Source organism: Erinaceus europaeus, chromosome 1 (genome assembly GCF_950295315.1).
Source record: "Erinaceus europaeus chromosome 1, mEriEur2.1, whole genome shotgun sequence".
Classification (NCBI taxonomy): Eukaryota; Metazoa; Chordata; class Mammalia; order Eulipotyphla; family Erinaceidae; genus Erinaceus; species Erinaceus europaeus.
Genome location: NC_080162.1, coordinates 182609524 through 182631548, shown reverse-complemented (window position 1 = coordinate 182631548; position 22025 = coordinate 182609524). Strand labels below are relative to the sequence as shown.

Sequence of the window (22025 nt, the reverse complement as noted above, 5' to 3'; positions counted from 1 at the left end):
AAATAAAGTGTCCTGCTTTATTATCTTATTGCTTTTTAGACAGCAAATTGCTAATGCTACTATGATTCCATCCTGAACTCCTTGGGCAGATGACTTCACTAATGCTTCCTGCAACCTCACCTCCCCAAGCTACCCCACTAGGGAAAAACAGAAAACAGTCTACATCCATATCCAGCAGAGAAGCAATTACAGCAGTCAGATCTCTCACTTTCTGCACCCCAAAAAGAATCTTGGCCCATACTCCCAGAGGGGGAGAAATGTTATGGTACGATGAGCAGAGGGCTGTGAACTCCCAATTTCATCAGAACCTGAGGAGAGAAGAGGAAAAAGAGAGGGACATTAAGAAGTAGTAATAGATGTAGGTATGATTTAGAAAGGGAGAGAAGGCAGGACCATGGGAAGAAATGGGCAAATATATATAAATATAGATAGGTAGTTATAGAAATAATAGCCAAACCATACGTGACTTTGAGAGAACTACTAGTTTCCAATAGAGGTAATGGGGACATAGAGAACTGTAGTGTGGAATTACAGTCTTGTTATCTTATAATTTTATAAGTCAGTATTAAATCACCAATAAAAAGTAAATAAAAGAAAAGTTGTTATTCACAGACTCAGTCTCAGGATAGAAAGTGTTTTTAAAATACTGTTCAGCTATTTCTTAAAGTATGGCTAATTCCTCAGGATATACTATTTACATTTGAATTCCTGGAGTAAAAGATAAGGTTACTAAATTCTGTCTGCACTGATCTGATCCTACCTGGGCAGTTAAGCCTCCATTTGCAAGCAATTAGCAGCCCAATGAGGTGTGATGCTAACCAAGTAAGCAGGTTTCTGAGGATTTGTTGGTCAATGTGAAAATCTTGTAAAGTAAGCTCAAACCAAGAACAAATCTCTGGGAAGTGCCAATCAAATGAAAAGAATAAAATATACCCATTTTGCACCCCTTAAGCTATGTATTATTTAGAATGTTAACATCACAGCCACAAACAGAATCTGACTGTCATTTAAAATAAATTCTCCAACCCAGAAGCTTTTGTTTTGGGGAAAAAAGAAGCTGAAAAACAGGAATGGGCACTCAAGCACAGGACTAGTTTATTTTCAAGGCCTCATGCTGGCTGCTCACAAGGAAAGGATTACGATGAGATAAGGATATTAACTCTCTTATGAGAAAAAAGAAAATAAATGCTATTTTTTAAATCACTAAGAGTATTACACAAATGGTATGTACAACCCATGATCCAAGGATTAAGGTGTCTTCTATCTAAATATATCAATACCGTTAATGAAATATTAACATTTTAAATGTTTATGAGGCCCTACCATTGAATATTAAGTATGAAATGCCATGTTTGGGGGTACTTTTGATGCCAATTAGAAAATAATATATAAATTACCACGAAAGTGTATATGCACATGAAAAAAAACAAATCATGGTTGAACTACTGTTGGAATGATTTCATTTTTTTTTTTTTAAATCCAAACTTGTGGTGCAGCTAATCAGGCCATTTTTACTGATTAGATATATGACACTGGACTGCTTTAATGTTCTTCTTATCTAAGAGACTCCTTTACAACACAGTGAAACTAATACCCAGGTTGAAAATAAGAGAAAGAACTTCACCATTCTAAAGATTGATTTTTGATTGTGAGGAAAACCCAATGAATCCCAAACATAGAACGACTGCCAAGAGGTGGTACAAAGAGAGAAAAGGAAGAATAAAACCAAATTGGCCTCAACATGTAGGGGCACCCACCGCGCCAAGGAAAAGACTAAACAGCTAAATCCAATCAAAAGATCTATCTAGATTTCATTTGTCACCACTCTCCTATCTCTGTCCTTTCGAGTGTTACAGCCATTCTCTTAGGGCTTTCATTATTTTCCACTAGCAGGACTGCAATAATCCTACTTGCTATCAGGTTAATCTCCCAAATTGTACACTTCCATCATGTCTCTCCACTGTTTTAATATTGCTCATGGCATCCACATACCCACAGAACAAAATGCTGGGATGCGACCTCCCCTGAAGCTCTCTTAAGAGGGTGGCGGGCCAATAACAAGATGAGATTACATACCTGGCATTGGCAGTTAATATAATATGCTTTCTTGGGTCAGTTATTTCAACTTACCTGAACCACAGTTTTGGGATGTTTTTTAATCTTTATTTATTGGATAGAGACAGCCAGAAATTGAAAGGGAAGGGGGAGACAGGGAGAGAGACACCTGCAGCACTGCTTTACCACCTCCAAAGTCCTCCCTCTGTAGGTGGGGACTGGGGTCTTGAACTCAGTTCCTTGAGCACTGTAACATGTACACTCAACCAGGTGCTCCACCACCTAGCCCCATGAACCATAGTTTCTTCAGTGAATGAAAAAAATGGTGTGTGTGTGTGTGTGTATGTGTGTGTACAAAGCCCAGGAAGAAACAGCTTTACTTGAATTGAAAAGTTTTTCATTCAGTGGGGTAGCAGTTACAGAGGCCAGACCTTCCACCTTGTGCATCCCACAGTGACCTTGGGTTCATACTCCCAGACAGTTAAAGAATAGGAAAGCTATTGGGGAGGGGATGTGATACGGAGTTCTGGTTGTAGGAATTGTGTGGAGTTGTACCCCTCTTATCCTATGGTTTTTGTCAGCATTCCTTTTTATAAATAAAATAAAAAGAAAAAGTTTTAAATTAGCTCTATTTATTGGCTAGAGACAGAAATTGAGAGGGAAAGGGGAGATAGAGTAGAAGAGAGACAGAGAAACATCTGCAGCCCTGCTTCACCATTTGCAAAACTTTCCCCCTGCAGGTGTAGTGGCAAAGCAGGCACCCTTCCACTAAGCAATCTTGTTGAAGCACAACTTATTCTTAGAACACTTCTGCAAGCCAAGTAGCCAGTTTTGAGGATAAGGAAATGGCGGTGAACTAGGAATAAAATGTTGGGGGCAGGGCAGTGGTACTCCAGGTTTTAAGTGTACATAGTATGAAGCACAAGGACCTGTGCAAAGATCCTGGTTCTAGCCCCTGGCTCCCCAACTGTGCAGGGAGGGGTCCACTTCACAAGCCGTGAAGCAGATCTGCAGGTGTCTGTCTTTCTCTTTCTCTATCTTCCTATACCCTCTCAATATCTCTCTGTCCTATCAAAAAAATAAAAAAATAATAATAATTGATAAAATGGCCACAGGATAAGTGGATTCATAGTGCAGGCAATAAGCCCCAGCAATAATCCTGGAGATAAAAATAAAAGGAATAAATTATTTACCCCAGGTCAAAGAAGTGAAAATTAGAGAATGGATTTCAGGTTGATCGATCTGAATTCTACCCAATGTTGTTTTAATCACACTGTGAGATATACCACACGTGTAATGAATGTGAAGATACTATATCACATGCTAGTCATGATTTGGGGCCAGGGGATAGCTCACTTGGTAGGGCATGTGTTTTGTCAATCACCTTTCTGGATTTGAGCCCATGGCTCTTAATGAAGCCCTCGTGCCATCGTGTCTCTCTTTTCTCTCTACCCCAGCTCTTCCTATCTATAATAAAAGAATTAGAAAGTGGTGCAAGTATACATATGTGAGACTTTGGTGCTAGAAAAAAGGAAATTTTATTCATTTAATAAAAGAGAAAGGGAAGAGAAGGAGGAAGGGAAGGAGGGAGAGAGAGAAAGGGGAGGAAGGGGAAGGAAGAGAGAGAGGGAAGGAGGGGAAGGGACAAAGAGAAGGAGTGAGACAGAGAGGGGAGAAGGGAAGGAGAGAGAGAGAGAAAGAGAGAGAGAGAGAGAGGGAGAGGGAGAGAGAGAGATAGATCTTGAACTATAGCCATTACTCAAGTATATGAGGTGCTAGGGATTAAATTTAAGACCTTGCGCATGTAAGTCCTGCATTCTACCACTGAGAGTTCACAGGAGATAATTTTTAATTAGTAAGGTCTACCACTTAAATAGTAAGTTTTGGGAGTTGGGCGGTAGCTCGGGTGATTAAGTGCACCTGGTGCAAAGTGCATGGACCAGATTAAGGATCCTGGTTCAAGCCCCACCCCCCCATTCCCACCTGCAAGGGAGTTGCTTCACAGGTGGTGAAGCAGGTCTGCAGGTGTCTTTCTCTCCCCCTCTGTCATCCCCTCCTCTCTCCATTTCTCTCTGTCCTATCCAACCACAACGACATCAATAAGAACAACAATAATAACTACAACAATAAAACAAGGGCAACAAAAGGGAATAAACAAATAAATATTAAAAAATAGTTTTAAGTTGTCTAAAATGCAGGTATCTCTGTAAAATGATGACCAAGACTCAATCACTACTTTCAAGACCTCTTATAACTGAAATGCATAGGACACACAGGTGTTAAGTGACAGTAAAAAGCAATGAAACAAGCCACAGATAACTTGGAGAGTTCTTCCACAAGAAGATACGCATAACTGAGACGTTAGCACAATGTTTATTTGAAATACAAATTTGGGGTGTACTTTAAAATCAATACTTGTTAATAATACTGTCTATTTTAGTGAGTCCATTCAAAGAAAGAGAAACAGAGCTAGTTATCTTCGGCAAAACTGAGGACTTAGATTAAGTGTGAAAACATCTTTTAAAAAACGCATAAAACAGCATCCTAATTTATAGAAATAGCTAAGGAATTAATTCCTCCCGCCAATACACTGTTTCTGAGCCAAGTTTATCTGTGCCTAGCACCTACCCTCTTTGTGTTCTCATCACCTTTGTTATGAAACAGCATTTCCTTCTAACGCCCCAAATTCCTGCTTCCCACAGCTAGAATTACATGAGGTGGGACATTCTCAAACGCCTTTTTTCATAGAGATTGCTGTAACATGCCCTAATTTTGCATTATATCAACCGGATCCAGTATCCCCTTACTGAATGGCCTGCTCATTGAGTTTCCTAACCCACTGTGACTAAGCTACTTCTCAGGTATCTGGTTCCCATAGAGACAGAACAGCCATCACATTGTCAGGCATTCATTTCTTTATATGACCAGCCACATGTTCCCCTTGACAATGCTCAGAAACACTACAAAACCTGGTTTCCAAGAAAGAACTTCCCCTGAACTGCCCTAAGACCTCTCCTCAGTACCCCGCGGGAACAAAAGGGATGCAAGACATTTTGATCAGCTTGTCGTTACTAAATGTTTGGAAGAATTCGTATTGAATCACCTATGATTAGAAGACACAATGATCAAATTAGAGAGCAAATTCTGCCCAATTTAAACTTTGTGGATGAACAGAATATTAAACAAGATTTCTCTATGTTTCAGGCTTTGGTTCAGCATCATTATTTATCCATCTTCAAAAGACAAGCTGTCAGGAACAGCATCTTCATGTAAGAAAATGATCAGCTAAACACTAGTACCCAACACACACACACACACACACACACACACACACACACACACACACACACACCTACACACTTAATAAACACTAAGAAAGATAGAAAATTCTGAGGAGTTTCTGACCTTCAGCTGTACACTGCCAATTCTAGAACAAACACTTCTAGTCCTGACCACTCACCTTTCAATTACCTCCTTCAAGTGAATGTATTACACTTCAAATTTGTCTAATATTGATTTTCCCATTTGTCCTTCAACTTAGTCCTTCCTACCTAAACAAATACATAACTATTCTCCCATCTTTTCAGAACAATCCAAATTTTATTTCTCTACCTACAAAAGAATGTATAATATAAATCTTCCCCTTCACTGCTAGTGCATCAGATTACTTCTAAAATACCTTTGCTCCCTCACTGTTCTCTCTCTCTACTGCTAATTCTCCAAAGTACATTACAAATATTTTCATGCCCCCAATGAATTCCTCTAGAATGGACTGGTCTCTTCAAATAATTCTGATCTCAGGCTCACTGTCATACTCAGTAGACCTTTCTCATTTTGAGACTGCTTTCCTTCTCTCTGGCCTCTGTCAGCTTACAAATGAAGGGTAAGTTTATATATCATAGATGAAATTACTTATAAAGAATATATAAATTTGAGATTAATATATGTTAAAAAGTTTTTATGACATGCCCCAAGACTAAGAAACTAACAAAACGCAGTGTTTTATGAAAACCTAAAATAATAGTGACTGGTAATTTTGAAAACAGAACTGATGTTATCTGTAATACCTTTTTAGATATGATAGATTACCTGAATGAAAAATCTCTAAGAAGCCAGTAGTTTTGAGGTAAGGTATGAATTCCAGAAAGGTTTTAGTCAAAGACTGACACGAAGTCAGTAGATGATGGGACTCTCACCATCTCATTGTAGATAGTCACTTTTTATAATCTTAATTTGTGTTGTCTTCCACTCAGAGAATTTATTTAATAACAAAATTGGACAAACTGTGTTTTACAGGTATCTTATTTCTGCACAGAAAGTCAGAGTAAAATACTCTTGCTCTAACAGATGTTCATCTTTCCACTCTTTTTTTGGCTATGTTTACTTTTGGGGTTACGAGAAGGAAAGTTACACTGCGAAACTCAAATGATATTTCCCTTAATTATTTACTTCCAGTCTACACATACATAGCAGGAACTTAACACACACACACACACAGACACACACACACACATTTGTTGAGGCCAATAATTATTGTAAGAATGAATATCTAGATACAACCTTTAGTGAGAGCATTTGAATTTTATAGGTATAGATTTCAATACTTAATTGTGATAAACACTTGGAGGCACAAAGGCATACAGATTCAGTTCTCAAGGCTTCAAAATCAATAGTCATAAAAGTAGGATGTATAATATTTATTTATTTATTTAAAATATTTATTTATTCTCTTTTGTTGCCCTTGTTTTATTGTTGTAGTTATTATTGTTGTTGTCATTGATGTCGTCATTGTTGGATAGGACAGAGAGAAATGGAAAGAGGAGGGGAAGACAGAGAGGGGGAGAGAAAGATAGACACCTGCAGACCTGCTTTACCGCTTGTGAAGTGACTCCCTTGCAGGTGGGGAGCCGGAGGCTGGAACGGGGATCCTTAGCTGGTCCTTGCACTTTGTGCCACGTGTGCTTAACCCACTGTGCTACTTGACTCCTGGACACATAATATTTATATAAAAATTTATAGTAGGAAATACATTCACAGGACAATTACAGAAATTTCCTATAGTCACTTTAAATAATGTAATTTTTGTAATGTTTTATCAAAATATGTAAAAAAAATACTAACGTTTGGGGCAACCCAAATGCAAATATTGAAATAGAATTTCTACTCATGGAAGTTAGTTTTTTTTAATTCTTTTTTAAAAGTTTTTAATTTATTTATTTCCTTTTGTTGCCCTTGTTTTTATTGTTGTAGTTATTAGTGTTGTTGTTATTGGCTAGTACAGAGAGAAATGGAGAGAGGAGGAGAAGACAGAGAGGAGAGAAAGATAGACATCTGCAGGAAGTTAGTTTTTAATAAAATTATTATTACTTTGCCACCAGGGTTAATTTTGGGACTCAATGCCTGCACAATGAATCCGCTGCTCCTAGAGGTCTTAATCCAACCCCCACCCCCAACACACACTTTTGTTTTGTGATACATAACTTGAGAGGGAAGGAGACAGAACAGTAAAGAGAGAGATACCAGCAGCTCTGATTCACTGCTCGTGAAGCTTCCCTTTTGCAGGTGGGGATGAGAGACTTATCCAAGGGTCCTGGTACATGGTAAGTGTGTGTGCTTAATTGGGAGTATCACCATCTTTTTAATATTACTCTTTAACACCACCAAGAGAAGTATTGTTACCATCCAAACATGGATACACTGTTCTTACTGTCACTCAAAAGACCCAATTTTATATACCATTGGTATATAGACAACTAATATAAATTTAGCCACATTATAAAAGAACTTAAAAAGACATTCCCAATGGTATATTGAAAATAAAATATTAACACTTATAATAACAAAAGACAGCATCAAATGAGGTATCTTCTCTACTGAATTAATGGGGCATATAGAGAATAAAATGTCAGGCAAGTAAAAATATAGCACAAACCTCTGCCATCTTCATATTTTAAATATTTCATCCTGCAATAGGATTTTATCACTATCATTCATAGAGGTCAGAAATAAAAATGAATTACATAAAATTTATTTCATTTTAAAGCATTGAAAAACCTTTCATTTATTTATCTCTTTGGCTTTGCATCTATATTTGACTACTGGTTGTCGGAAAAGTCTTGACACATTTTGGAAAGGAAAACAGCAAAAAATACATCATGATTTCCCCAACAACTGAATATATTAGTCAAATTATTTAAACTATTTCTCATTTGGATCAAAATTCAATTCTGAGCATATTTGGTCAAAATAAATTAAAAATTGACATGCATCTAGTACTCACCCTCCCATATCTGTTGGCGTAGGACCCAGTGAGCAAGGAATGGAAAACAATGATTGTCTCGTCCAAGTCCCATATGAACACTCTCTACAAAGGAAAAACCAAATCAGCACCTTTCCCTTGGTTAGGAAACTGATATTCAGTTAATTTCCATGTGAAACAGTAGTCTTAAAATGGAAGACAAAAAAAAAATTTTTTAAACACAACTATTCTTAAAAGCAACTCCCAGGGAGCAGGGCAGTAGTGCAGTATGTTAAGTGCAACCAGTGTAAGGATCCCGGTTTGAGGCCCCTGGCTCCCCATCTGTAGGAGAGTCACTTCACAAGAGGTGAAGCATGTCTGCAGGTGTCTTTCTCTCCCCTTCTTGTCTTCCCCTCCTCTCTCCATTTCTCTTTGTCCTATCTAACACCAACTACAACAAAAAAAAGGGCAACAAAAAGGAATAAATAAATAAATATTTGAAAAAAGCAACCCCCAGTTTTTCTCACATCTAATCTCAGATGATATACAAAAGGATAATTATATTAGCACCAGTAATACGAGCATAGGAAAGAAATTATAATAGGTATAGGTTCTACTTTAGCAGTAGTAATCTCAGTTTTGAAGTAATAAAAGACTTTATATTTTCCAAGAGAGAATGGGCAATCAATAAGAAACTCTGCTCTATGTTCATTTAACATGTGAAAATGGTTAATCTTATGCTTTGTTTTTAGCAGGTAAAATATTTATAAAAGTAATAAAATGTGACATCATCATTTCACTTTATGTAACCTATTGGTCTTATCAAATGGGTAGAATATAACTGCTCCTGGCAGGCTATATACTTATAACAGAATTAACAACTTAAGAAGACACATTATACAAACTCAGATATTTGGAAATGGATTTGCAGGAACTTATTTCAAAAAGGTCTTTGTGATATCACAGAAGACCTCCCAAGCCTATTTTTTTATCTCATTCCCACTCATACAAGAACATATCCATACACATAGATTCTGCTGAAAATATTTCATCTTTTTAGCCAAAATAATCATGGTTTCCACCATGATATTTTACATTGGCAAAAAGCAGAACCATAATTACAGTGGATTTAAGACTATGAAATTTACTACCTTTTAAGACTTAATGTAATTCCTCTGCTTTTGATCTCCACCAAAATAACTCTCATGAGGTGAATACCATTTCAATTTAGAACATTCCAGGTAACTCTCTCTCCCTCTCTTTCTGTGTCTCTCTCTGTGTGTGCTCATGTGTTTAAATTCAGAGCGAATTTTACTAAGCACTTTTGGTACACCACTCACTTGACAGGGGAATGGGAATTTTATTTAGGTAGGAGGAAATAATTTACTATATACTCTTGGAGAAAAATAGATGTTTTTACCATGTACTTATATGGAAGGGAAAATAGAAAAACAATAACAACAACAACAAAAACATGCCTTATGTATCATTCAAATAAAAGAAAGAAAAGCAATTAAAATTCGAGGAAAAAAGTAGCAAAAATCATGCTGGGGGTGTGGGCAGGCAGTGGCACGCTTGCTTACATGCACACATTATAGTGCACAATGTCCTGGGTTCACCTGCAAGGGGAAAGCTTCACAGGTGGTAAAGTCATGTTGCAAGTGTTTCTCTGTCTCCTTTCTTCTCTAGCTCTCCCCACCCTCCATTTTTCTCTGTCTCTATCCAATAATAAATATATAAAAGATTAAAAAACATGCCTAGATAGTTTGATCATTGTCATATAAGTTTGATCATTGTCATATAAGTAGTACTATTTATATAGAACTATCATGTAGCTATGAAGACAGTCAAGTGTTATTTTAGCATACCTCAAGATCAGAATCTGGTGGAGGTGAAGGATTATTGTTTCTCCGGCCCCGTCCACGTGATTTCCCATCTGAACTTCGACGCAATCGATCAGAATCTGAATCTTTAATGGGTGTTGATGGACTGTGGATTGTACTGTACTCTGCAGGAAAACATAAAGAACATTCATCTCTTGGGTCTAGCACAATAGCCCAAATATCAACCTTGTTTTAACTCATGGGGAATTATGAAAATTAAAACATATTTGCATTTGTTCAATTTCTACATTGTCTTTTCCTTGCATTGGTAAAATAATTTGAAATATTTAATTTCAAGCCAAAACTGGTTGTGAAAGAATGTGTAATCAGAAATGACTAAAATTTAGTTGCAGGTGTGAACTGAGTTAACTTGAAGTTCTTTCTAGTTATCGATAAGATAATGCTCTATATACTCATGGTTTCATACTTCCTTTAAAAAGAGTTCATCTCTCTTTAATTAAGGGACCTAAGTTGTGTAGGAGAGTGCTCTGCAGGTATCTATCATGGGGAGAAGACAAACTGTACCCAAGTGCCAGCTGCTGTACAGTAAACTATTAAGCCAACAAAATAAAAAGTGAAACAAAATAGGTAGGATGTAATCACATGGATTCTTTATACGTCATAAGCCAGTTGTGAACCAACTGTGTCTATAAAATGCACATTTCACAGTATTGATAATATAAATTAAATTAGCATTTATATGTTTAAAGTTAATATCCTCTACCCTCTCTATTACTCCTGTTTTAAGAACAAGGGAGTGGCAAGATAAGAAGCACTGATATTTGGGCAATGTTCTGTATAGCATTAATCACAGGATCTACCTATGTCTTAACTTCTTTGAATTGAAAACTCTACACCAGACAATAGTTTGTGTGTGTGTGTGTGTGTGTGTGTGTGTGTGTGTGTGTGTTAGAGGAATGGGGGTGGGGGAGCTCTCATCTTCTTCTCAAAATGAATAATTCACTTCCTCTCACCCTCTGGGATGAATAATACTTAAGTCTATCAAATGCACATTCAAGACCACTACCTTTCCACATGCCAGTTGTGCCCATCTGCTGGTTTCCCACAGAAAATACTTTCTCAGCTTTCTCTGTTATATATGGGTTAAAATCTTTCAGTTTAAGTGGTCTGGTAGTTGGCATAGTGCATAAAGCATTGGACTCTCAAGCATAAGGACCCAAGTTTAATCCCTGGCAGCACATATACCAGAATAATGTCTGGTTCTTTTTCGTCTCCTATTCTTCTCATTAATAAATAAATAAAAACTTAAAAAAAAAATCAGTGAGGGGAGCCAAGATGGTGACTTGGAGACAACACCTGGTGTGAGCTTCAAAAAGAAGCAGCTTACAACCTGGGATTCCCTGGAGAGGGTAGGATATCTGGGCCATCCATGGAAAGGGTGAATAAGGGGTGGTCAGTGTGACACCAACAAAAGAGTCCTATAACCCACTTTTGGCCTGGCAAACAGAGGTCAAAAGGACAAAGAAAGGAAAATCTTTGGCTTGACTATTTCTGAACTCACCTTTACCCCCCTCCCCAGAACCAGCCCCCACTGGCTGGCCAGCTGCTCCTAGCAGGCTTCCTGTGGAGCTATTTTCTTTACCAAGATTCCTGGCTCAGCAGGGGTGTCATTCCAAGCCTTTTCCTTTCCCTTTTCTTTTTGAAGGGGGCTGGATCTCTATTTGAGTGACAAAATACCTGACCAATCAGGGCTTTAGCCCTGCCTGGGAAAGTCTAGCTGCAGTTTATTTATTTATTTATTTGATACTTCTTATAAATGGTTGTCTTTGCTTGGTTTAGGAAGGGGACCAGACTGCATGCAGCCAATCTGGAGCAGTCCAAGCTGCATACTGACTGTTAGGTTTTTTTTTTTTAACTCTATTTAATTTTATTGTTACTATTATTATGTATGCATGTCCCATTTTCTTCCTCTTCAGGTTGACCAAAATTAACTGTTGTTGCTTTTTCCATTGATAGGTGACTGGCTATCCTATCCATTGTGGGAGGAATTTGTTTCTCTTTCCCTCTTCCCTCCACCTCCTTTTTCTCTCCTCCTAGCTAACTAAAAACAAAAACAAACAAAAAAAAAAAGAAAACTTTCCTTTCACTGATTTTTTTTTTCTTTCTTCTGTTTTTTGAATTCACTGATACTCACTTGTTACCTATTTTGTGTCAGAAATCTGACTCAGAGTGGTCTCTCCCTCTCTATCAATCTCTCTTTTCTACTTTCATTTCTCCTCTTGCTATCCTTAGAATTTATAGTGGACAGTAGATTTGCATAATTGTCTATTCTTGCTTTGCGTTTTTTCCTTTCTCTTTTTTTTATTTCTTTTTTTTTCTTGGACTAGAGGTGTCCTTTGACTAACTGGTATTGGCTGAACTGCATCAATCCTTGCTTCAGTTGCTATTGTAATTTCTAAGGTTTTTGACTGCATTTGTGAAAAGATTTTAGTATAGTGTGGCTAGTACTCAAAATACAACTGAAGAACAACAGAACAGAAAAATACGAACCAAATTAAAAAAAAAAAGGTTAAATCAAGAGAAATTAAAACTGAAACCAAAATGAATCAGGACAGGAGCCCAGAAGAAACTCCAAATCAGTCAGAAGTAAACATGGATAAGAAAAGTATGCAAGAAATAATAAACCTAATGATGACATTGATGAAGACAACTATCAGAAAGGACTAACAGAAATAGGGAAACAACAGATGAGACCCTCAAAGAAAATACTAGCTACCTCAAGGTAATTAGCGAACTGAAAGCTGAAATAGCTGAGATAAAAGGCCAACTAGTAGAACAAGCTCATATTATAAATGAAATTAAAATGGAATCTGAGAGAAGGGAAAGCAGATCAATGAAAGCAGAAAAAAGAATTAGCCAGACAGTGGATGAGCTAGAGAAAATTAAGATAGAGGTAAAAAAGAGATTGAAAGACACTGAAAACAACAGAGACATATGGGATGATCTCAAAAGAAGTAACATTCATATAACAGACTTTGCCAAACTTTAAAAGCCAGAAGAGAATGGCAAACTATCTATCAAGCCTTCAATGAAAAAGAGTTTCAAGCAAGGATAACATATCCTGCTAGACTTTCATTTAAACTAGATGGAGGGATCAAAACCTTCTCAGACAGGCAACAGTTAACGGAAGCAATAATCACCAAGCCTGCCTAAAAGAGGTTCTAAAAGACCACTTATAAACAAAAACATCACCATAATACTTGCCATATATCAGAGCAAATAAAAAAATTGTTGAATGGCACTGTGATACCTTAAATCCATAATATCAATAAATGTAAATGGCTATAATTCATCCATTAAAAGGCAAAAAGTGGGAGGATGGATGAGAAAACACAACCCAACTACATGCTGCTTGCAAGAATCCCACCAGACCCAACAAGACAAAAACAGACTTAAAGTGAGGATGGAAAACTATCACACAGGCTAATGGACCACAGGAAAAAGGCAGCAACAGCCATTCTCATCTCTAACAAAATAGGCTTTAAATTAAATACAGTAATGAAAGATAGGCAAAGTCATTACATAATGATTAGAGGATCAATCAACCAAGAAGATTTAGCTATTAACATCTATGCACACAATGAGGGCCTGTCTAAATACATCAAAAACCTACTGAAAAAACTACAAAAATACATCAATAGAATTACAATAATAGTGGGAGACTTCAACACTCTACTCTCACACTTAGATAAACAAAGCAGAGAATCGACAAAGAAACAAGAAAATTAAAGAGATGAACAGACTAGACCTCCTGTTGGGAAATTGTGCAGATGCAGTCACAGCTGCCATGTTGTCCCCTCAGGTTATTGCCAGTTCCCATGAGACTTAATAGGATATTCTCAGAGTGCCTTCCCCAACCAATCCTGTCCTGACTTGTCACTCCTGGTTTTTGCCCTATAACGCCCTCCTGCTTCCGTCTCTCTCTCTCTCTCTCTCTCTCTCTCTCTCTTTCTCTCTCTCGCTCTTGCCCGCTTATCACCTAGGTGAATGGATGCAGGGAAGGGTGCTGCGCATAGTGGGAGGCAGCCATTTTTGCTAGCTCCATGTGGCCCAAACTGCTGCACTCTCGCCCAACTCTGAGGTGCCCGCACGAAGAATTGTATTCCCTCTCCACTCTGGAGCTCCTCTCTCTCTCCTCCACGTCACAGCCCAGCATCTGGTGCCCGAATATAGGGCTTGACCCACCCAGACACAGGTAAGTATACAGCCACCTGACTCTCTGCGGCCTCGTGTTCCTCTCCGCCATGGGAGACCTTCCATTTTATGAAGAGGCTTCCCAAACCCTCTACTCTTTTCTGATGAGACAGGTTTTCTATCTTGGAGACATTTTACTCGGAGACACACCATGGATCCTTTTGACCAAGTTCGCAGCTTTCGGGGTATATATAGGGAGCCCTCCCAAAAAGTTAAGGGACCTTGAGGCTGAGATACAAGAGTTAAGGGATATTGTCTTGGCGCTTACCCACCCTAAGCCCTCTGTATTTTCCCCCAAGAATTCTGTTTTGGCAGACACGTGTTCAGCTTCTCCCACACCTATGGACATCTAATCTTTGATAAGGGGACCCAAATTATTAAATGATTAAATGGAGAAAGGAAGCTCTCTTCAATAATTGGTGCTGGGAAAACTGGGTTGAAATATGCAGAAGAATGAAACTGAACCACCTTATTTCACCAGAAACAAAATTCGACTCAAAATGGACCAAGGACCTGGATATTAGACCAGAAACGATCAAATATTTAAAGGAAAACATTGGTGAAACACTTTCCCACCTAAAACTCAAGGACCTCTTTGATGATTCAAACCCAATTGCAAGGAAGACTAAAGCAAAAACAAATCAATGGGACTACATCAAATTGAAAAGCTTCTGCACAGAAAAGAAACCATCATACAAACAACGAGACCCCACACAGGATTGGAAATAATCTTCGCATGCCAACATGCCATACATCAGACAAGGGTCTTATAACTCAAATATACAAAGAACACAGCAAACTTAGCAACAAATAGGCAAATGATCACATTGAAAAATGGGCAGAGAATATGAACAGAAGATTCACTACAGAAGAGATCCAAAAAGCTAACAAACACATGAAAAATTGCTCCAGGTTGTTGATTGTCAGAGAAATGCAAATAAAGACAACACTGAGATACCACCTCAGCCCTGTGAGAATGAAATGCATCAAAAAAGCACAGTAGCAACAAATGCTGGAGAGGTTGTGGGGACAAAGGAACTCTTTTTTTTTTTTAAATACTGTTTTTTTTTAATATATATATTTATTTTATTTATTTATTCCCTTTTGTTGCCCTTGTTGTTTTATTGTTGTAGTTATTATTGTTGTTGCCGTTGTTAGATAGGAGAGAAATGGAGAGAGGGAGGGGAAGACAGAGAGGAGGAGAGAAAGATAGACACCTGCAGACCTGCTTCACCGCCTGTGAAGCGACTCCCCTGCAGGTGGGGAGCCGGGGTTCGAACCGGGATCCTTATGCCGGTCCTTGTGCTTTGCGCCACCTGCGCTTAACCCGCTGCGCTACAGCCCGACTCCCGACAAAGGAACTCTTTTGCACTGCCGGTGGGACTGTAAATTGGTCAAGCCTCTCCGGAGAGCAGTCTGGAGAACTCTCACAAGGCTAGACATGGACCTTCCATATGACCCAATAATTCCTCTCCTGGGGATATACCCCAAGGATTCCCTAACACCCATCCAAAAAGTTATGTGTACAATATGTGCACAATTTGTAATAGCTAAAACCTGGAAGCAACCCAGGTGCCCAACGACAGAAGAGTGGCTGAGAAAGCTGTGGTATATATACACAATGGAATACCATGCAGCTATTAAGAACAATGAACATACCTTCTCTGATCCATTTTGGATGGAGCTAGAAGTAATTATGTTAAGTGAGCTCAGTCAGAAAGATAAAGATGAGTATGGGATGATCCCACTCATAAACAGAGGTTGAGAAAGAAGAACAGAAAGGGAAACTCAAAGCAGGATTTGACTGAGTTTGGAGTAGGGCACCAAAGTAAAAATTTCTGGGTTGAGGGTGAGGGTGGATGTTGGACTTCACTGAGGGATGAGGGGGGATCAGATGGGACACAATCTTTTGGTGGTGGGAATGGTATTTATGTATACTCCTTTTAACTTTTATTCATATAAATCACTAATTAATATGAGAGAGGAAAATTGATTGAATGTCTCAGACTTTTTAATGAACAGACTATAGGCTGAGTCTTTGAAATGTTGTCTCTCTTAAAAGCTTAGAACAGGGACAACAGAAGCAACCAGGGGCATTACTCTATAAGACACAGCTGCATACAAATAATGTCAAAGGACATAAACTATAGTGATGTTGTGTATTATATAGAAAATCCAACAAAGGGATTTTCAAGTTAACACAACTACCAAATAATCTGATTACAGCAATAACTATCTATTGCCTTCTTAAACCCTAAGACAGCAGGAATGTCCTACTTCCTCTATAGAGACTATATATTTACCCATTAATGGAATCTCTAGGGTGGGGCTCACTTTCCTGCATGCTTCTCTTGATTCATGCCAAATGATATTGCATATGCTGATCCCAACCTAATCAACTCATCAGCTGGGTCCCTATTCGGGGAATCCTAAGATTCCCAAACAGTCATGATGGGCCTAGACCTCAAATAGATTCCTCTCTTCATTGTTACTGGTAATCTCTATCAGAAACAACACAATAGACCCCTTTGTGGGCCCCCATAGGACCTTACCCGCAATGAGGATCAACAATGATAAGAGAATGTTCCATCCTCCAAAAGGAGGCTGGACAACATACTCTGTGTTCCACTTGAAAAAGTGTGTCCTGAAATTGGGGCAGGTTAGAATGTTCCTACTCATGACCACAGAATGTGAGCTCAGATCAACAGGGATGCAAAGGTCACATTGGCTCCTAAGCTGAAAATGGGTCCCAGATAAGATCAAATTGATGGGGTTTATAGTCAATATTTATATACCTTTCCAATATTTGGGAGCTACTCTCTTCTCTGATCCAACTTTCTAGCCTTCTTTCCAGCCATGACATCGGCTCACCAGAAAATAACTTGGATCCACCTGCATATCAGATGTCAGGCTCAGGAAAAAAAAAAGAAAGAAAAAAAAAAACTTGCATAGTCATGGGCTCTTTGGAATATAACTAAAATAGTACTACTAGCTATTTACAAAATGGAGACCTCCAACTTTTAATCTGCACTATTCCAGCCTTTAGTTTCATGATTAGTCAACAATTTGTTTGGCTCTATATGTTAATTCTTTTTTCAGCCACCAGGTTTCAGATGCTAACATGATGTCAATTAGATTTCCCTGGGCAGACAACCTCACCAATGTGTCCTGGAGCCCCAACCCACTATGGAACGACAGAGATAAGCAGAGAGTATGGATCAACCTTCCAATTCCCATGTTCAGCAGGGAAGCAATTACAGAAGCCAGACCTTCCACCTTCTGCACCCCATAATGACCCTGAGTCCATACTCCCAGAGGGATAAAGAATAGGAAAGGAAAGCTATCAGGGGAGGGAATGGGATACAGAGTTCTGGTGGTGGGAATTGTGTGGAGTTGTACCCCTCTTATCTTATGGTCTTTGTGTTTCCTTTTTAAAAATAAAAATTAAAAAAAATTAAGTTTAATATGAGAAAAATGTGTAATTATCATTCCTAAGCCACATGATGAATCACTTCAAAAATATTAAATTATAAAGAACTGAAGATTGATAGTCTTTATCAGCCTCAATGATTACCAAGGCCATTGTGCCACAATTAATGTGGCACACTGTAAGTATCAGTGTTATTTCCAAGTTCAAGTCATCTCAAAAGCCTTATAAATCAAAATACACAGGAGTAGATGACTTTGTTAGACTTCTACTTCTAACTCACAAGGAAGAGCTCTGCATCCCTAGCTTAAATTCAAAGTCTAATTAAATTCATACCACCTGGGGCCAAGTGGTAACACAGTGGGTCGACTGCACAAGGCACAAAGCCCTAGGACCAGTGTAAGAATCCCGGTTTGAGCCCCCAGCTCCCTACCTGCAGGAGGTGAATCAGGTCTTCAGGTGTCTATTTTTCTCTCCTCTATCTTCCCCTCCTCTCTTGCTTTCTCTCTGTCCTATCTAACATCAACCACAATAACAATAATAACAACAATGATAAACAATAAGGGCAACTAAAGGGAAAAAATAGCCTCCAGCAGTAGTGCAGGTACTACGAGCCCCAGCTATAACCCCTGGAGGCAAAAAAAAATCCTACCACCTTATGATTAGACTTTATATGTCCTAAGTCAAAGCATGTAAGACAAACTACCTCTTATAATTCCTTATATGATGCTTGTATCTAGATGCTACTGTGATAACTTACAAATCTACTGGTTAGTCAGGTCAGGCATTTCAACATAATACAACTCAGTTGATCAGTTTAAGAAGTTAATTGGGATGGATTGAATAACTATTGGTAGGACAGAGAGAAATGGAGAAGGAAGAGTTAGAGAAGGAGAGAGACAGAAAGATATCTGTAGCACTGTTTCCATCACTCATGAAGCTGCTCCCCTGCTGGTGGAGAAAGGGGGCTTTTAGCTGGGTCCTTTCACAAAGTAACTTATGCTGTCAATCAATTACACAACTGAGAACACAGTATTGACTGGTCTAAGTTCACACTAGATTTTTTTTCCTCTTGGAGAAGCAGATTTCTGTGACATTATCTCCTAAAGGATGTCCCAGGTTAAGCATCTCCCATGTTTCATGAAGAATTAGAAGCTCAAGTAAATGTAATTCGGAGGAATTCAATGGATTCAAAGAAACTGTGTTTTGAAGAAAATTAATTGCCTCCTATATGGTATGCTTTCATGAGAACCCAGATGGCCTCCATGTGAGAGAGAACTCATGCTGATGTCCACAACAATTTCAATATGAACATTCAATTTGTAACTGGTATAGCTGAGCTGGGATCTACTGATAATTCCAAATATATTTCCAGTACTTGACTTAAAACAATCTTAAATTGTGAACTCTTTTGCATTTTAAGTTCTTATCTAAGAAGGTATAAAGGATATTAAGCGATTTTTTTTTTTTTTTACATTTCAAGTGGCAAGTAGTTTAGAGTTATTTCTGTCCCTAAAGTAGTTTATCTTAACTGGATTTTCTTAAACTAGAATTTAAACTACTTATTATTTATTCCTTCACTTCTTTATTCATATTATAACAGGACAAATAAACTTGGAGTGGTTGCACTGAAGCAAAAGACTCTGGGACTGTAATGGACAGGTGGGAGTTAGGGTATACTTTGGAGTCCAGGTGCATGCTGATGGAAAAGGACCCAACTTGGGTGTGAGAGTGTTTAGATACTTATAGGGAGATGAGAAGTTGCACCCATATGTCAACTACTGTACTATAAACCATTAAGCCCCAGTAAAATGATAAAAGTACAATAAAATATTTTTAAAACATTGTATCATTTTAATGATTAAAAAACTATAATTAAATTAGTTTTTCATGTCTGTGGTTTGTAAATGTACTCCCAAAGAATAAAAATTCAATGAACATACACTAAAAATAATTAATTTTTCAGAAATTTTTTTTCCAAAGGGCTTTGTATTTTATTTTTCCAGAAAGATTTTTAAATCATGCTATCTTATGTTTTTCCAGGTAGAGGAAAACCTACTAAAAAATAAATACCCTGGCAGTATTACATATTAAAACAGGCCTGAAGTTATTAAGTGGAAGATGGAATTTAAATGATGCAAACAGTTAAAAATATTTTCTTCCTCTGTGTTCTATGAGGTGCGATTAAACACATCTACTTTTCTTTTATTTACTTATTTATTCCCTTTTGTTGTCCTTGTTGTTTTATTATTGTTGTAGTTATTGTTGTTGTTATTGATGCCATTGTTGTTAGACAGGACAGAGAGAAATGGAGAGAGGAGGGGAAAGACAGAGGGGAAGAGAAAGATAGACACCTACAGACCTGCTTCACCGCCTGTGAAGCGACTTCCCTGCAGGTGGGGAGCGGGGGCTCGAACCCAAATCCTTACACTGGTCCTTGTGCTTTGCGCCATGTGCACTTAACCCATTGTGCTACCTACCACCTGACTCCCAACACATCTACTTTTCTAACCAGTGTTCCTGACTCTAACCAGCTTCTCCTTCTGATTAATGCAAAGCAATTCAACAAGTAATTGATCTTCTAATCCACCAACATCTCACATTTCATTAAAATCCTCTCCGAATTGTCCAACTTTACCCCCACTGAGATAATGAATATGAAAGTAAACAGAAGAGCATGAATTTCACTTAGCAAACATTGGCTGAATGCCCATACTACTTTAGATACTGTACCAAGAGTCTGAATTAAAATGATGTACAATGTAGATATGGCTCCCATCTATTTGGAGTTTAGAATTCAACGGAAATCACTCCTTTGTGGATAATAGTGGGAGATAATTAAATAATATGAGACAGATTATATCATGACAAAGGTAGAATGCTAGGAGACCATGGAATAAGTCTATATAACTCACAGTTTTGAACCTTCTGAAAGACAAAAAACAAAGTTATCAGTAAAAAGAGAGGATGTATCACTGGTCACTTCCAGCAGGAATACCATCATTAGCCATTTTGTGGGCCTCTATAGGATCTTGCCCTCAATATAGAAAAGCAATGGTAGGGACTGCCCCACTCGCTGAAGGGAGGCTGGGCCAACCTACACTGTCACTTGAGGAAGACTGGCCTTGTAATGATTGTAACCTAAAATATTCCTAGCTGTGAACATGAACTGCAAGCTCAGACTGACAATGATGCAGAGGTTATATAGGCTCCTGTGCTAAATATAAACAGATATGGATCCTACGTGATTTATGGGGTTAACAGTTAAGTGTATATATACTTTCCTTATGTTTGGGAGCTACTCTCTGCCCCAATCCAGCTTTGTAGTCCTATTTTCAACTCTGGCACCATCTTCTCAGACAGTAGTCTTAGCCCACCTGCATGTTAGCTATTGAGCTCAGGCAAAATTGACTTAAGCCATGGGTCCCTTGGAATATATCTAACACGTACTTCCTAGCTTCTTCCTACACCAAGACCCTTAGTTTCATCTGCTCTATTCTTACCTTTAGGTTCATGATTATCAAACAACTTGTCCTGCTTTATATCTTACTGCTTTTCAGCCACCAAGTTGCAGGTGCTACCATGATGCCATCCTGAGTTCCCTGGGCAGAAAACCTTACCAATGTGTCCTGACACCTCACCTCTCCAGAGCCCTATCCCACAAAGGAATGACAGAGATAGACTGAGGATATGCCAACAACCATGCTCAATAGAGAAGCAATTACAGAAGCCAGACTTTCCACCTTCTTTACTCCAGGAGAAATTTTGTTCCATAGCCCCAGGGGGATAAAGAATAGGGAAGCTTCTAATGGAGGGGATGGGATATGAAACTCTGGTGGTGGGAATTGTATGGAATTGGACTCCTCTTATTCTACAGTCTTGTTAATCATTATTAAATCACTAATAAAAAAGAAAATATATAAAAAAGGGAGGATGTGCTCCAGGCAGATATTTGAAGATGTATGAAGACGACATATATAAATGATATGTTTAAGAACTGAAAACAACAACTGTCAAACATATCTGAGTCTGTAAAAGAAACAGAGATGAGGCAGGAATGGCAGGCAAATAATTCATCAAAGAGTCAGGTGATCATATTTACATTTAGGATGTTAATGCTTCAGTGTGTAAGGGCACTGGACATAAGGGCTGATAAAGATCCCAGCTGGAAAGATAATTCAATAACCCAGGTGAGGGCTGTTGGTGA

The 22025-nt window shown here is 38.3% G+C and overlaps 1 protein-coding gene across 12 annotated transcripts in view; it reads right to left on the bottom strand.

The window, feature by feature from the left end:
* Positions 1–22025, bottom strand: part of EYA1 (EYA transcriptional coactivator and phosphatase 1) — a 375709-nt gene that overhangs the window by 80873 nt on the left and 272811 nt on the right. For all 12 annotated transcript variants that reach the window (XM_060200325.1, XM_060200354.1, XM_060200313.1 and 9 more), the window contains 2 exons: positions 10162–10301; positions 8336–8419 (listed from right to left, as the gene is read on the bottom strand). In XM_060200325.1, coding sequence (XP_060056308.1) covers positions 8336–8419; positions 10162–10301 — 224 coding nt within the window. The remainder of the gene's footprint in view (positions 1–8335; positions 8420–10161; positions 10302–22025) is intronic.